The 14745-nt window shown below is 42.4% G+C and overlaps 1 protein-coding gene across 4 annotated transcripts in view; it reads left to right on the top strand.

The window, feature by feature from the left end:
* Positions 1-13254, top strand: part of LOC131832578 (protein FAM170A-like) — a 204746-nt gene extending 191492 nt beyond the window's left edge. For all 4 annotated transcript variants that reach the window (XM_059175781.1, XM_059175778.1, XM_059175779.1 and 1 more), the window contains 3 exons: positions 9809-9955; positions 11212-11358; positions 12604-13254. In XM_059175781.1, the coding sequence (XP_059031764.1) occupies positions 9809-9955; positions 11212-11358; positions 12604-13235 (926 nt within the window). In that variant the 3' untranslated portion in view covers positions 13236-13254. The remainder of the gene's footprint in view (positions 1-9808; positions 9956-11211; positions 11359-12603) is intronic.
* Positions 13255-14745: the final 1491 nt, after the last annotated feature.

The following is a 14745-nucleotide window of genomic DNA, read 5'->3' as shown; positions in this document are numbered from 1 at the left end:
ATAGATTTTGCTTTATGGAATGGTGAAGACAGCTTAATGTTAAGCCCTTACAAGTGACTTGCTTCTTCTCTTAGAATACCGAAGAATTTTGTCTGTTATATCCTTTAAGATTTATCGGTGTGTGTGTGTGTGTGTGTGTGTGCATGTGCACATGCACGCGTGCGTGTATTGGGGGGTTATGAATTTCTCTAAGTTGTCATCTCTCGTTTTTTTTCCTGAAAATAAAAATGTGTACCCTTTCATTTGTGATTTCAGTTCTTTATGTACTCTGGGAATATTTTGCTGGATTATATCTTGGATAATTGTCTGGTTTATTTGTTAACCTCTTTATTGTTAAGTATCATCATCTGGCCTTTTTTAAAATTCATTGTCTTCTAATTAATTATGTATTTCTCTCTTCCCTTTACACTCCTGTTAAATCAATATGCCAGGTGTTTTTTGTTTTTTGGTTTTTTTTTTCATTTTGAAACCTTTCTTTCTGGTTCTAATTGTTTACTTACCCTGTTTTGACCTTGTTTAGAATCTTTATTTTCCCCTCATCTTTAAATTCCCCACTTTTATATCTTTGCATTGACTTGTCATCTTGTCCCGGAGCTCTTGTTTTGTTGAATCTAGTTGCTTAAATTCTGTAGCATGAGGACTTCTCATGTAATTATTCTCTATTCCTTGGGTTGTGTTCAATTTCAAACTGGGGGTGGTTGCGTTATTTTGTCCTGTTTTTGTTTTACTCAGTGTATTAATACAGTGACTGTGCCTTTTTTCTGCGCCTATCACTCTTGTTTCATTTGGGATTTATATTCGTACCTCATCATATTTTACTAGGTGGGAATTTCCTCAGACATCCTTTGTCTTTGTCTTGCTGTGGTAGCTGAAATATTCACTCACCTTGGCCCTGGAAGAAGATGTCCACTCCCCAGTCCCTAGAGCCTTTGGATATGTTACTTTAAGTGTCAAAAGAGCCTTCAGGAAGGGAGCAAGTTAAGGATTTTGAAGATAAGACCCAGATTATTTCTGGATTACCTGAGTGGCACTGGTATAATTGAAAGAATCCTTAGAAGAGGGAGGTAGGAGAGTGATTCACCAGAGAAGCAGTGGAAGCAGATACAATGGAAGCAGATGTTGAAATGATGTGTTTTATAGACGAGGGGAGGGAACTAGAGCCAAGGAATGCAGGCAGCCTCTAAAGCCTGGAAAGGAAAAGAGATCCGATTCTCCTCTAGAGTCTCTAGACTGAACCGATCTTCCTAACACCTTGATTTCAGGCTCTGAGATCCAGATGGGACTTCTGACCTCCAGTACTGTAAGAATAAATTTGTATTTGAAGCCACTAAATTTGTTCCACTTTACTATAGCAGAAATAGGACATGGATACAGTAAAGGATCCTTAGGACAATTCTTTCTCTTAGATCTGGACATCATCTGAACCATTTTACTGGTGGGTGAAATTATTCTTTTTTTTCCCCTTCCTAAGAGTATTGACTATTAAGTTCATAATTCTCCTTAGCCACTAGCCTGGTCAAGGAAGCAGTTGTGATTATTCATTGATTATATATTCTTTTTATCTCTGTCTGTCAATCCCTTCCTGATGCCCTGCTTTGTGGACATGTGTTTTAAGGGGCATGACTTCTCTCTTTAGGAATGAATTCTGTCATATGTACCTACCATACTATGTTTGCCCATTCTTCTTGAGTTAGAAACTAAACTAAACTAAAATTACAGTTCTTTGCTAGTATAGATAATGGTATAGGTATAACTCTGTAACAATCCCTTTATGGAATGAGATTATAGGTCATGGGTTAGATGCTTATTTAATTTTGTAATAGTTGACTAACTGTTCTTCCACATGGCTGCATAAGACATTTTAGATCATGAAGATTCTTTTTTTTTTTAACCTGTATCCTTATAATCCTTTGTATAGTTTGACCTAATTTTTACCGGTGTGTCCATGTAAAATAGTATCTAATTTTTATTTTCATTTTTTTCTGATAGCTAACAAGGCTGAATGTTTCTGGGTGATGGTGCCTGCCATTCAGTAGCTCTAAAAGGCTGAGTCCCTAGTTAGTGAGGGGTATGTATAGAGGCAGCTCCTACTATGGCCAACGGAGACTGAAGGAGACATAGATCTTGGCCTGGTCCTAGTACAGCTGATAAGGTGGCAGTAAATGCAGATTGTCCCTAAGGGAGGGGGTGTATGCAATGGTGGATGGGAGGTGGGATGGAACCCAGACTTATACCATGTTCAGACCCTGCACAGAGCCCAGCTGTTTCCCGACGACACAGACTGGGACCTGGGACAGAAGCCTGGAGAGTGACACCTTCAGGCTTGACAAGAACAGGACTCATTATGAGGGCCAGGGAATGTATTCAGGGACTTTCTCTTTCCCCAAACCTCTAGGAAAATAATTAGTAAAAGAGTAGCAAAAGAGTGGCTTATTGTAAAAATATATGAGACTATTCCCAGTAGTGGGGGAAATTCAGTGTATTTTTAGGGTTCTATAGAATTACGTCCTCAAATTCACGCCTACAATATATACTTCAGCTGTAACTGTTTCACATAAGTTACATAGTATTACTAATAACCTCTAACATTAACTGTTTTCTATCATTCAGGCATCGTTCTAAGCCCAGTTCTCTCAGGTACCACCTTATCTTCTCTGTGGGGAGTCTTAGTAATGTGGTCACTGTAAACACAAAGGAATGTTCTTTGTTTAATCCAAGTCATCTATTCTCTTGTTTGGATATCAAGTGCAAGTTATACAAATTCAAGTTGAGGATAGCTTCCACTGGATGACACAATTGCTCTAGTCTGTTGGTTGTGGCAGTCCTTCAGTCCTGTGAGTACCGGCTGGGCCCCTGGGATGCAATGATGTAATCTCTAGGTCATAGAATAGTGATGCTGACTTACATCATAATAGCCCTTGATGGTATATTGAGTGCTGGTCAGGACAGTGGTCTAGTGAGAAAGTAGTTTCTCAAGTGATTTGTTGTTCTTGATCATACTGGTTTGATTCTTTGTTATCATCAGTTGAGTTTTTGAAAGTAGAATTTCAGAGAGAAAGGTACTGTCTGGAGTCCCTCTCTGAAGAGGTGAATCATGAAGAGGAAACAAAAAAGGAAACATCTGGAAAGCCCATCGTCCCCCCCAAGTGCCAAAAAGTCAAGAGGTATGTGTTAAGCATATTCCCTGAGAATAAGGTAAGAAGGAATTTCCTCTAAAGAAAGAGGGAGAGAGGATTCGTAGCTGCAGAAAGGGAGAGGAAGAGGGAAGAGAGGGAGGGATGTGTTTATGCTGGTCTTTCTGAGGACTCAGGTGGTCTGAGAGTAGAGAAAGTTCAAATCCTTGTCTCTGCAGCTGAGGACCTGTGCTATCTATACATGTCTCCCTGGGCTACTGCATCATATGGTGGTTGATTAGTACAAGTTTTATTGAAAATTATTTTCCTTTATGTTATTTCTGCCTAAGGGCATCGGTTAAGTATATGATGTTATTAAAAGCTTTCTAGTAGTACATTCTCCTGTTAATGAAGAAGAAAATGTGACTCATGGAGGTGAGGAATAACTTTTAAAAAGGACTTAAAACTGGTTGTACAGGGATGAGAGTATAAGGTGAGAATTTATTTACTCAGAAGCAAGAAAATTGTTTTGTCTCAGAGGATGAGAAAGTGAGTGTGGGGCTCCTATGTGAATTGTAAGGAACGGGCAGAGCACACGCACACCGCTGTTTAATGATAAGTTAAATTGAGGAAGTAGTTTGTTTCTTTCTGAAGAAATGGAAAACTGAAAGAGTTCTGGTTACTATGGAGATTAAAAGTAAACAGGTAACTGCTGTGAGTCAGAAACATTGTTCAGTGGTGGGAGGGGGACAGATCAGAGCTAACCCCAACGTTCCACGTGGTGTCTCCTACTCCAGGTGGATAACTTGGTATTTCCAATAATGTTTGTGGTTTCTGGGAAGTGAGGTTGTCTGCAATTCACCTTCAGTAAAATTCGTGCATGTTGAGAGCTGTTCCTGAGTGTAAAGTAAACATGCACTCACAACCATGTGTTCACATAGATACACGTATAGAACATTAATACCCCAGGAAAAGGTAATTATTATCAAACATAATTGTCCATTTACTCTGTACCAGGTTTAATTATTTGCCTCTCAAAAACACATCATATCCCCGCTTCATTAGCTAGAGTAGATCTGGTCTTTGAAGCGAACGCACAAATAAATCTATTTCTTGCTTATGTAACAATTCAGAGTATAGTAGGGCAAGTCTCCTGGGCTGATGGAGACTTTGTTTTCATTAACAGGAGCTTTCAAATAGATGCTGGGTGATCCACATCTTAGCTGGGAAAGTGAAACGTGTGGAGGGACATAGAGGAGGTATTTATGATTCTGTCTGGAAGTGGCACATGTCAATTCCACTCATTGTTCAGTTCAGAAAACTTAACCACGTGGTCAGAATTGCTACAAGAGTTGTCAATAAATGCAATCTAGTAGTATGTCCAGGTAGAATGGAGATAGCTTGCACTTACTGTTCTATTTACAAAGAGCACGGCTTATACAAAGCCAGTTACTCCTGATATAAACACAATAAATGAACCATATCAGGCCCTGAAAATGGAGGCCATGTGTATTCACTAAACATCTCACGTTGTGGACTCTTCTTGTTTGCTTTATGGGTGGATAAGCACACAAACACTTAATGTGGACCACATCTCTCTTATTTTTATGTAATTGAATTTACAAGAAGATCTGGAGAATCAACAAAAGGCAGCGGCCTCAAATTCAGTCCAGATGACAAAGAAGGCTTCATCTTATTCTTCAGAGTATTTCTCCATCAACTCTTTGGAAAACAAGCTCACTGGTGCTGGTAAGGAGAGTGTGTTGAATATATTGTGACTTACTGCACAGCCAAATTACCTTCTTTTATTCAACTTTCAGTAAAAACACCAACCATGTCAAATTTCTACACAAGACTTCTATAAAGCACAGCAGACCCCGAGGCAGACAGGGTGGGCATGAGGCGCTCCCTCCATCAGGGTTTGAGGCGTGTTGAGTGCTGCGGTAGTGGGAGCAGAGGGGGTTGGCCTGTCACCTTGCTGGGGGTTGTTGCTGGGACCTGGGCTGGGCTGGGTGGATGTGTGGCCATCAGAAGTGAACAGAGCAATCAAGGCATTGTGGGCGTTGATCTGCCCATCACTTGATACAAGGCTGCCTGATACAAGGCTGCCTGGTCTTCTTCCATGATCAACAGAAACCATCAGTTGCCAGGGAAAAGTCCTTACTAGGACTGGAATAATCCCAGAAAGGTCAGCAGAGAGCAGTGCTTTTTCTTGAAGAAATGCTGGGATAGGGTCTGGGTATGAGAATGTTAGCAGAGAAACATGGAAGTGTATGTCAGTGTGAACCACCAAAGCATTTATGTTATCAGGAAGGCATGAAAGTACCAACAGCTTTAAGTAGGCCAGAAGCGGTCAGATTCTCAAGAGTTGGACTTAGAGTGGAGTAAGAGACATCCAGTCCGAGACCCATCCCTTTCATGTGCTTTGGTAGCCTGTGTTCTGACATTCATCCCTTTACAAACCCTCTGCACTCCTCATCCTCATTATTCAATTCCTTGTAATCTTCCACATGCTTCTGAATTCTCTATGCCATGTGGTTGTCCCTACCATAAAAACAGTGATGATTTCTCTGACTTCTGAATCTCTAGATAAGTTACCCCTGTTTTTAAATTTCATAGATGCATACAATGTATAGTTTGTGTCTAGTTCCTTTCATCATTAAATCTGTGAAATTTAATATTATATATATGCATATACATTTATATTTTCTTACACAGTCTTCTCTATACCTCCATTTCCTTTAGATCTTTACGCAGTCTCAAAGCTCATATATTCTTTCTCTTACAACTTTTGACTTTTACGTCCTCTAATGTTCTTTCATTATTCCCTTAGATTACACAAATACACCAATTCTACTCTCAAAGACAGTATTCCTAATAATTATCTGGTACATCTAAATCCTGCAACAACATATACACCCCCAAATCTGTTGTCTCAGGATGTGGAATCTACACATGTGGATATGTGCAAAACTAAAACACATAAAGCATGCATACCATTCTCAGTCACACAAAATTCACCCCATATTCAGAATCACAAACACCAATGCAGTTACACATTAGGCCCTGGCCCTGTTTGAACGTTCACACACAAAGCACCTTACATCCATCACACCATTATGATACAACAGGTGCCCAGTACATGTATCAGACACACCCACAGGAAATGATGGTATTATTAAACAGTTAACTAGTGAGCAGTGAGCTTGGTTACCATGGCAACAGAAACACGGACATGACAATGAGGAATATGTTCTTCAAAAATAAAACTTGTTTGTCTCATTTGAGGTTATAAATCTCTAGGAGTTCAGAATGCAGAGGGTAAAAGGGTAACAGATGTGAAGGAAGGCAAATGGTACTGAAAATCCTAACCACAGTGAATGACTATCAGGAGCCATGGTAGCAGCATCCAGACAGAAAGACAGGATAGTGCAATAGGCCAATTCTTTGCCCAAACTAAAGATAACTATTTAGGGCAAATTAAGTATTTGCATGGGGTGTGGGGAGAGTGGAGAAAGTAGAATAGGGACAAGAGTGTAAGAGGGGAACAGATTGGGACCAGCAGTTTTTATGACTTATTCAGTTTTTTAGGACCATCAAAGTTACACACACATTATCCCCAACCTGGCCACTCTTTGGAAGACAGTCTTCCAGACCATGAGGCAAAAAGTGAATCACCTGTATCAGAATACTTCACCTGTTACTCCTCATTCTCTTAAGAAGAAAGGAAGGGCATTTCAAGTCTAGGCAGATGAGGGAAGAGGGGGTCTGAATAGACCTATAGACATCCTGCTCAGCATCTCTCCAAAGCCAGAGGGAGAAAGGTGCACATGAGGCCCAGTTATAATCTTATTCTCTGCCCTGATTTGGGAATATGAGTCTCCTGTTTCTGTACCCTCAATAGGAACTCATTACAAGCACTTCACTTTTAGCGGGTAGAGAGGAACTGTGTGCCTACATTGTGGGGAAGATATCACTTATTGAGAGAAGAAGTGGAATTCATAGGCACAGTATTCACAATTTGTGTAGTGTCAGTTAAACCTAAAAGGGAAGAATAAATGTAAAATGAAACCATAGCTTGTAGTACTCTAGAAATATCAAACTGCAGAGTATGTAAAAGCTCCAAATTGATAGTCATCCACATTAAGGGTCCTATGCTAATGACTTCCTGAACGTGAACTCAGTCTAAAACTACAAAGCACACAATCTAAGAAAGGTTCTGCAAACATAGTGAATATTAAGGTTTAACATCAAAGAAGATCATTTAATTGAACAGTGCTATAGGGATGGTAAATAAGAATGTTTACAGTTAATAAAGATGTAAAGTCATAAAACACTACAAAGAAAAAAATATTTAAAAAACCTAAAGTTTTAGAAGTGAAAAATAATGTTATAGAAATTATAAATAATGTGACACACAGATCACTTTTAATAAAGGGAAGACATACTGCTGTACGTCTCTAGAAGGATGCTGCAGTGTCACCCATGACACTCATGCTACCTTCACATGCAATGGCCATGTCACCTCTGCAGTCTTTGCATAAAATTGTTGAGGAAACGTGACAGACACATACAGCAGACTGTGTTCACAAACATGGCACACATACTAAGTCCCTAGAAAATACACCACCCCCACTGAATTGTCTCATTTCTAAACCAACATGACCTATCAGACACACTCCAGCGACCTAAGAGAAAAAGTAGTTGCATTTTGTGAAGTAAAAATTGAGTTATAAGCTTCCCTGAAGTTTTTAAACCAAGGAGGAGATGTAATATGTTTGAGTTAATTTCTAAGGAACAAAAATGGACCTATTTCCTGAACATTAAGTTTAGAAACGTAGATTAGGAGGAAGAAAAACTAACCAGTGATTTTTGTGATATGTTTGAATTCATGGCAGAGTTAGAGATGATCCTAGAAATACACATATTTTACCAGGGAAATAACCAACAGCCTAGAATTTCGCTGTTCATTGGTAAGGTTTAGAGGTAGGCTTATGTGTATGGTGAGTGTAGATGCAAAAATTAATCAGAACAGTGTGTGGGAATGTGAGGAGGGTGACACCACCAACTGGGCCAAGTGACAGCTGAGCCATTTGGCAGTCAGTACCTCCTAGGAGGGGAGCTGTGCCCAATGTGGGGAGGTGTGGCCTAGAGTCAGCCTTGGGAACCTACTAGAGCCTCCTGGTCCTGCAGAGCTGTGCAGCAGAGCCCTCAGGTAAGGTCCGACCCAGGTACCTGAAAGAGGAGGCCAAGGAGCAGTAGTGGAAGTCTGTCAGTTCCTTCCTGTAAATTCGAACCCTCCCAGGAAGCAACAGAACTTTCATATCATAAACCACAGCTGGCAGACCAAAGACCTTTACTGACATGCTCCGAATTTATTCTTGTGGTAAACAGAATAGTCAGAGGGCAGGCATCTTATTACCATGTACTAGGCAAGAATTTGAGCCTCTGATCCATGGCAAAAAACAACATAAGGCTTTCAGAGGTAACCAGACATTTCATTCCAGAAAATGTTTTTAGATACCTAGATTTTAGAACTTCAAACAGAAGCTGGACTATAATCTTCATGGGGACAAGTGCCATGTGGTTTATCATACATGCTATTTCTTGAATGTTTAGTGAAGGCAAAAAAAAAAAAAAAATTAAGAAAAAGTCACCTATCTGCTCTTCCTTCTCTTTCTCAGAAGTTTTAAACACATCTGAAGATATTTTATCTGGACCCTCTGGGTTGGCCCAAGGCCATGGCCAGATGGCAGCAGATGCAATCTCACAATACTCTTGTTTGTCTGCAGACAAGCTTTTTCACTGTGGTTTGTGGTGGGGGAGAAGTAGGGCTGAAGGGGAATCAGGCAGGGAGGTAAGGCAGCATGTTAACTCAAAATTAGAATTAAGTGCCCGTGCTCAGCTATGGCCATAAATGGCCCCTTTGCTCAAGGACTGCCCAAGGTCACTGTTCTTAAATAATAGGCAGAGATGTACCATGTCAGGATCCCGGTCTTCTTTGGAAGATGCTCTTAAAGGATCTGAATAGGAAGATTAAAAATCTAAGAGAAATGTAGAAATACAATTCTGGAAGAGGAGTTTGGGGAAAGTTAGTGAAGTCTTAATTTGAACATCTCCAGCACCAGGATTCCCAGGAAGACCTGAAAATTTTTTTTTGTCTATATCTATAATATCATTATATCTATCTATCCTCTCTCTACATATATATGTGTGTATAGATAGACACCAACATAGAAGTAGATAGATACACTTGCAGAATTCTTCATAAAACTTGTACCCCATCCTCCCTAATTACACAGTTTCTCATGAGGAAAATCAAGCTGAAAATACCCAATGTTAGTGACTCCATACTGTTTCAGAGACATGGTTCTTTCTACATCTTCAGTGCTCTTTACACATTTCCAGAAATCCTACATGCAAGGTACTCAGTATTATGGGTATCCACCAAAAACATAATTTTGATCATTATTATTTACTTCTCTTTTGGAGTAAGTGAAGTTTTAAGAGGTAAACTCACCTTAATATTAGAGTTTTCTACTGAGAAAATCACTTAATTTCCGTGAGAGCAAGTGTCACGTGTGGTAATGTTGTCTAACTTAGAGTGTTTACTCAGTGTGGCACTTCTGAAAGGATACAGACTCCAGAAGATGCCGCATCTCAATATATTGTTTTATTTTTATTCCATTCACCAGAATTCAAGACCACCCAGGAGGTCGGAGCCCATCCCAAGTCCTCTGCCGTGGTCCCTCCTGGTGGTGAGGCTGCAGAAGAATCATCTGCCTCATCCTACTACACCTGTTTTTCTTCCATATCGCAAATCATTAGGGCTAATCAGGATGGTAAGGGAAATACACAGGTGGGGTCTGAGCATGGATGGGAGGTACAACTGAGCTGCTCAGCCCAAGCCCTCTTATTTAAGTCTCCACTTAAAAATCTGAAGAGGGCTTCAGGGCAGAGGCACTAAGACTGAAGGCTCTGCAGAGGGACAAATGGGAATGTGCCTCCAGGGTTAGGACCCAGTTACTCGTGAGAGTGCTGGGACAGCTGGGGGCCGGGAAGAGCACTGTGCTGGTGTGGGCCTTTCATCATAGTCTTCCCCCTCAGGTGAGCATAGACTCCTCACACACACTCCTGCATCCGTCTGCCTTCCTACCAGTTATGGTCCCATTTCTCCTTCCCTTTGCTTTTAGACATGCCTCCATTCTTCATCAATCTTCCCATTCTCTTGTATGTGAGGGTGCAGCTATGCCCTCATACCCTCACTCCTTCACACAATCAGACTCACCCATTTACACACTAATGCCATACGGAATTTACATCCCCTCACACCAATCACCTGGTTTAACTACCTCACACTAAGCCAAATTGTGGAAAATTGGTACACCCTGAGAGGGGTGCACCTTCATAGAGAGCCTTACTCATCCATGTGCCACTTCATGCACGAAGACATGAGCTGCATGTCTTTACAGAGCTGCATGTTCGGGGAGCCCAGGTCACTTCTGGTAACACTCTAAGTCCTGTTGTCTCATGACAAGAAACGGCACCAGTCCTGCACTTGTTCATATGCTCTGCCACACTGTGGAATACGCATGCACACACTCATCCGCCATCACCTTGCACCATCATCAGAAACACTCATCAGGGTCTCCTGGGTGGCTCAGTCATTTGGGCAGCCAACGCTTGGTTTTGGCTCAGGTCATGATCTCGGCATCATGTGATCAAGCCCCGCGTCAGGCTCCATGTTCAGCAGAGAGTCTGCTTGTCCCTCTCCCTCCACCCCTCCTGTCTCTCTCAAATAAACAAAACACTGAAGAAAAAAAAAAAAAAGAAAAAGAAAAAACCCACCACTCACCAACTGTGTCCCAAAACACACTTGCAACTCCACAAGACACACCACACCCTCATTCCCACATAGCTAGACCATGTACACACCTCAAAGCATAGCACTCAGACACTTGCTCTGTGAGAGCAAGTGTCACGTGTGGTAATGTTGTCTAACTTAGAGTGTTTACTCAGTGTGGCACTTCTGAAAGGATACAGACTCCAGAAGATGCCGCATCTCAATATATTGTTTTATTTTTATTCCATTCACCAGAATTCAAGACCACCCAGGAGGTCGGAGCCCATCCCAAGTCCTCTGCCGTGGTCCCTCCTGGTGGTGAGGCTGCAGAAGAATCATCTGCCTCATCCTACTACACCTGTTTTTCTTCCATATCGCAAATCATTAGGGCTAATCAGGATGGTAAGGGAAATACACAGGTGGGGTCTGAGCATGGATGGGAGGTACAACTGAGCTGCTCAGCCCAAGCCCTCTAATTTATTCTCCACTTAAAAATCTGAAGAGGGCTTCAGGGCAGAGGCACTAAGACTGAAGGCTCTGCAGAGGGACAAATGGGAATGTGCCTCCAGGGTTAGGACCCAGTTACTCGTGAGAGTGCTGGGACAGCTGGGGGCCGGGAAGAGCACTGTGCTGGTGTGGGCCTTTCATCATAGTCTTCCCCCTCAGGTGAGCATAGACTCCTCACACACACTCCTGCATCCGTCTGCCTTCCTACCAGTTATGGTCCCATTTCTCCTTCCCTTTGCTTTTAGACATGCCTCCATTCTTCATCAATCTTCCCATTCTCTTGTATGTGAGGGTGCAGCTATGCCCTCATACCCTCACTCCTTCACACAATCAGACTCACCCATTTACACACTAATGCCATACGGAATTTACATCCCCTCACACCAATCACCTGGTTTAACTACCTCACACTAAGCCAAATTGTGGAAAATTGGTACACCCTGAGAGGGGTGCACCTTCATAGAGAGCCTTACTCATCCATGTGCCACTTCATGCACGAAGACATGAGCTGCATGTCTTTACAGAGCTGCATGTTCGGGGAGCCCAGGTCACTTCTGGTAACACTCTAAGTCCTGTTGTCTCATGACAAGAAACGGCACCAGTCCTGCACTTGTACATATGCTCTGCCACACTGTGGAATACGCATGCACACACTCATCCGCCATCACCTTGCACCATCATCAGAAACACTCATCAGGGTCTCCTGGGTGGCTCAGTCATTTGGGCAGCCAACGCTTGGTTTTGGCTCAGGTCCTGATCTCGGCATCATGTGATCAAGCCCCGCGTCAGGCTCCATGTTCAGCAGAGAGTCTGCTTGTCCCTCTCCCTCCACCCCTCCTGTCTCTCTGAAATAAACAAAACACTGAAGAAAAAAAAAAAAGAAAAAGAAAAAAACTCACCACTCACCAACTGTGTCCCAAAACACACTTGCAACTCCACAAGACACACCACACCCTCATTCCCACATAGCTAGACCATGTACATACCTCAAAGCAAAACACTCAGAGAATTCTGAAATATCACATGTGTATATACTTAGGCTCCACATGTCTGCATAGGAATAGTCTCATGGGCATCTCGCCTCCTCCGGATACCGCGGACTTATTCTATTTGTCTTACACTTGAAATTTTCTTTCCTAGGAGCTCCTCAAACAGACCAGCTTGTTTCTTGTTCCAAGAAATGTGAGACTTCCTCACACTTTCTATATAGCTCCTTTACTTTGCAGCTGGCTAATGATCCTAAGCCTTCTGTGTCCTCTGCAAACACAGAAGAGGAAACATTCATGAATGTCTACTATATGAATGTAAGAACAAAAAGGGGTGTGGCTGTCCTCAATGATGAGCAAGAAAGCCTGGAGCCTCCTACCAAAAAAACAAAAAAAGAAAAAAAGACCTTTTCTGATCTCCAGGGAGCAGTCACCCCCTCTTGCACTACTAAGGAGCCACCAACTTGCAGTGCATCCAGGCAGACAATAGAAGAGCAGGAGAAAGGGAAGGAGGCTGACAGTCCACCAGTGCCTCCAGCTGCCGAGGAATATCCCAGGGCCAAGACGCCTGAATGGCTCGTGACCCTGGATAGTGGCTTCAGGTGCATGGCCTGCTGCCGGGTCTTTCCTAGCTTGGAGGTCCTCCAGGAACACGTGAAGCATGGAGTCCGTGAGGGCTTCAGCTGCCATACTTTCCATCTGACCTTGACTTTGCTGGAGAGAAAGAAAAGGGTAGAGAAGGAAAAGAGTAGGCAGACAAAGAATACTAAGAATACTGGCATATAGATGCCAGAAAGCGAAAAATTTTGGCCTGCAGTTGTCTTCATACAAATAAACAGAACTCTTTCTAGTCCCTCCGGGAGAAGCAGCAGAGTAGGCCAGACTCTACTGAGACGGGCTTCATCTTCTCTAAGAAGCCCTAGGACCCATTTTTGTTTATGCACATCCACCACCACCACCACTGCCAGCCCACCACCACCAGGAGCAGACAACCCCTTTCAACTATCTCCACTGCTCTCCCAAGAAGGAGGGAGAAGAAGGCAGTTCACACCATGCAGAACTGCAAGATGGTCTCATACAAACTAAAGAGCAATGACCACTCACATATCATCTCTACCTGAAAAAAGGAGACTGACTGAAGGGAAAACTGCTGGGGGCTGGATTGTAGAAGAGGTGAGGGCCCTAGGAGTAAGAAAACGTCTCAAGTGTTCTTGAGACTCAGGTTTCTGCTGGGGATGCCTCCCAAGGTTCCAGGATAACTGTGTTGAATAATTTCCTTCAGAGGAATACATACTTGGAAGTAGAATGCTTGCTTGATGACAGATTAAGGAGATTGCTTCCTTTCTATGCCCTTTGAGGAGACAGGAGTAAAGACCTGACTAGCAGTTAAGCAGGGCTGAGAAGCCTGGGCCCACCATTCTTAGATTAGCCAAATGACATGGGAGTCACATCCCTTGGCCTGCCTCCCTTTCCAAGGGGTGCAGGGCAAAGCAGAGACAAACTTTGTCTGTTGGAGGAAGGGTTGGTATGCAGGCTAGATGTAGTCCTGCCCTTTTCCTGGGTGAGAGTGAGATCTCAGATGTCATGTTCTAAGTTTCATACCTAGAAGACATGCTGAAGAGTTATAATCAGAGGATTCCTTTTCTTCCCCCCTTGATATGTACTAGGAGCCAGTAACTCTGGCTGCTTCCTTTAAAGTGTCAGAAGCAACTGGAAAGAAATAGGGATAGAGGTTACCCTTTTGTCATGGACCATTTCTGGCAATCTGGCAACCTATTTTTTTTTTTTTTTTTAAGAGCAAGAGCAAATAGGTGAAAAGAGTAGAGGGAGAGAAAATTCTTCAACAGGCTCCCCACCCAGTGCAGAGCCTGGCTCAGGGCTCAATCTCATGACCCTGAGATAATGACCTGAGCTGAAATCAAGAGTTGGATGCTTAACCAACTGAGTCACCCAGGCGCCCCAGTTTCAGGCAACTTTGAATGTGTTGCTTTCTTGAGGATCCCCATGTTCTTTTATGAAAGTTCATGATTCCTGCATGTTATTATTTATTTTTGTTATAGCATCAAGTGCTTGTTCTAAGGGATGAGTAGGAGGGTTAAACATAGATGAGACTGCAAAGACTAGCAAAACCAGCTTTGTACCACAATGAATGAGAGTATATCTTAAAAAGAAGGGCTCTTCTTCTAGGGTCCAAGAGTCATAATGGAACCTGGGAATTGCCCTAAATTTTTTGAATCACATAGAGTGAATGAATGTATATCAGTAAAATAAGAAAAGCTGCCTTCCTCATTGAAAC

This window comes from Mustela lutreola, chromosome 5, assembly GCF_030435805.1.
Source record: "Mustela lutreola isolate mMusLut2 chromosome 5, mMusLut2.pri, whole genome shotgun sequence".
Classification (NCBI taxonomy): Eukaryota; Metazoa; Chordata; class Mammalia; order Carnivora; family Mustelidae; genus Mustela; species Mustela lutreola.
This window is presented reverse-complemented; position numbering and strand designations above follow the sequence as displayed.